Source organism: Neophocaena asiaeorientalis, unplaced genomic scaffold (genome assembly GCF_003031525.2).
Source record: "Neophocaena asiaeorientalis asiaeorientalis breed wild unplaced genomic scaffold, Neophocaena_asiaeorientalis_V1.1 scaffold223, whole genome shotgun sequence".
In the NCBI taxonomy this organism is placed as follows: domain Eukaryota; kingdom Metazoa; phylum Chordata; class Mammalia; order Artiodactyla; family Phocoenidae; genus Neophocaena; species Neophocaena asiaeorientalis.
The window spans coordinates 285,370-287,302 of NW_020175045.1; the positions used below are offsets into that span (position 1 = coordinate 285,370).

Genomic DNA, 1,933 nt, shown 5'->3' on the forward strand with positions numbered 1-1,933 from the left:
AGGGCGTCGGTCCCTCCACATGTGCTTTTAGAAATTCTAGGAAGGAGCTCCCCGGGTGAGTGTTTCCCAGCAAGGTTTCCAAACCCTCCGCCTCCGGCATCTGCCACGTGCCAGTTTGCCGTCGTGTCACTGGCACAGCGAGGCTCTCGGGAGGCGCCCAGAAGGGGTGAATGCCTCCCCCTTCCGCGGCTGTCCCCACCCGAAGTCCCGAGCAAGAGGTGATTCGGAGGTGGCTGTCCCCATCAACAGACCAAACCTCATGACGCAGGTCGCCAGCGCGAAGGCCTGTTCCCCGCCCCTCTGGTAAAGAGACAAAGTTGGTGACATTAAGCGTTATTGTTGCAAATACACCCTGTGTGGATCTGCACCCCTGTATCCCCCCACGCCCCTCCCCCCACCCGGGGTAGAAAGACTGCCGCGCCTACCAGGCTGCTACCAGCGCCGGACCAATTCCTGCTTTCCCGATGGTTTGCCTATTTGCGCCAAAGCGGGTGGCCGACCGGGGTGCCGAACTGGGGCCAGACGGGGAAAAGCCGGAGGTGTCCCCGGCAAGGAGGAGAAGATGGGCTGGCACCGGGTGGGGAACCAGATGAGCCCCTACCTACAGGCACGGCGCCTGCAGACACCCTGCTTGGTCCTCCGTGCACACACACAAAAGTCCCCCTCCCCGCATGGTGCGCCCTCAGAGGGCTCCAAGGGCAGAACAATGGCCCAGGATTAAAGCACGGTCTGCAGAGAGGGGTGGCAGGCTGAGTTCTGAGAAGCCACTGTGACCCTGATGTCGCCCCTCGATGGCACAGGTAGAGCCAGAGTTGGGGCTCAGGTGGGTAGTCGCGTGCCCATCCCAGCCTCACCTAGCCTTCCTAGGAGTAAGCACCCCGTCCGGGCGCCCCTACCCTAGGCAGCGATGCGGTGAGGCCCAGGCCACCTCAGGGTCCGGTGACCGCGGGGATGGAAGATGGTGGCACCAAGTGGACAGGGCCGTTCCCTCTCTGGTGAAAGGGGAAGCTTCTGGCTGGATTCCCTGCGCAGTCTCGGGGCCCCCAGGCCCTGACCTGGAGAGCGGGGCATCTGGTGTGGTAGGGACGCGGGGTCGACGACCGGGAGTACCCGTGCGTGCAGCGGGAAGGAGGGCCCTGCGCCGAGATTTATGGCCGCAGCCAGCCCCCTGCGCACGGAGAGTGTCTCCCTTAGAGCCAAACAGTAGAGTGGAAGACCCGACCCGGCCGGGAGAAGAGGCCAGGGCCGGAGGCGGAGCCGAGAGCCGCCGGGATCTGCCAGGGCCGGGCCTGGCACTTCGGTCCAGGCTCTGCCCGCCGTGCCCCCTGGTCCCTGCGGCTTTCGTGGCTCTGGCGCCGCGTCCTGGGTCTTTCTGGCGGGTCGGGACGCATCTCGGCTGCGCTGGCCGAACCTCGGCTCGGCGCTGAGTCGTGACTGGGCCCGTCCCAGCAAGGGGATGGCGAGCCTGGCTTTCCCGGGCGGGGCCTCTCCGGGTTTTAGCGGCATCCGGGCCAGGAGCTCCCTGGTTGTCGGACCTGGAACCTGGAAACTGGCGCTTAAAAGACAGCGTCACGGCTTCCCGAGCGGGCAGCCGAGGCCGGCGAATGCCCGGGGCTCCCTTCACCGAGAGGCTGGTGGAGGCCGGTGGAGGCGCGGGGATTTCGGTCCCCACCGCGAAGGGCCGTTCGGGGCGACGGGAGGAGGTGGCTCGGGTGTCCTCGCCTAGGAAAGGATGCGGGTTTCTTTTCTGGGGAAGGGGGTGGGGGAGAACGCGTCCAAGCGGTCGGCCACACCAGGATTCCGGGGAGCGCCGTGTTCGGCCCTGAATAGGACAGGATTGACCGCGGCGCTGGGGACTGAGCCCGCGAGTGACAAAGGCGTCGTCAGGGAGAGCTGAATCCAAGGTTGGCCTGTCCTTGGGTTTTAAAACAAA

The 1,933-nt window shown here is 65.6% G+C and overlaps 1 protein-coding gene across 1 annotated transcript; it reads left to right on the plus strand.

Annotated features, from left to right (window-relative positions):
- Positions 1 to 1,150: 1,150 nt before the first annotated feature.
- LINC02983 (long intergenic non-protein coding RNA 2983) lies at positions 1,151 to 1,726 on the plus strand. The gene is given in 1 exon segment (XM_024763502.1): positions 1,151 to 1,726. A coding segment is annotated over 1 exon segment (576 nt).
- The last annotated feature ends 207 nt before the right edge of the window (positions 1,727 to 1,933 follow it).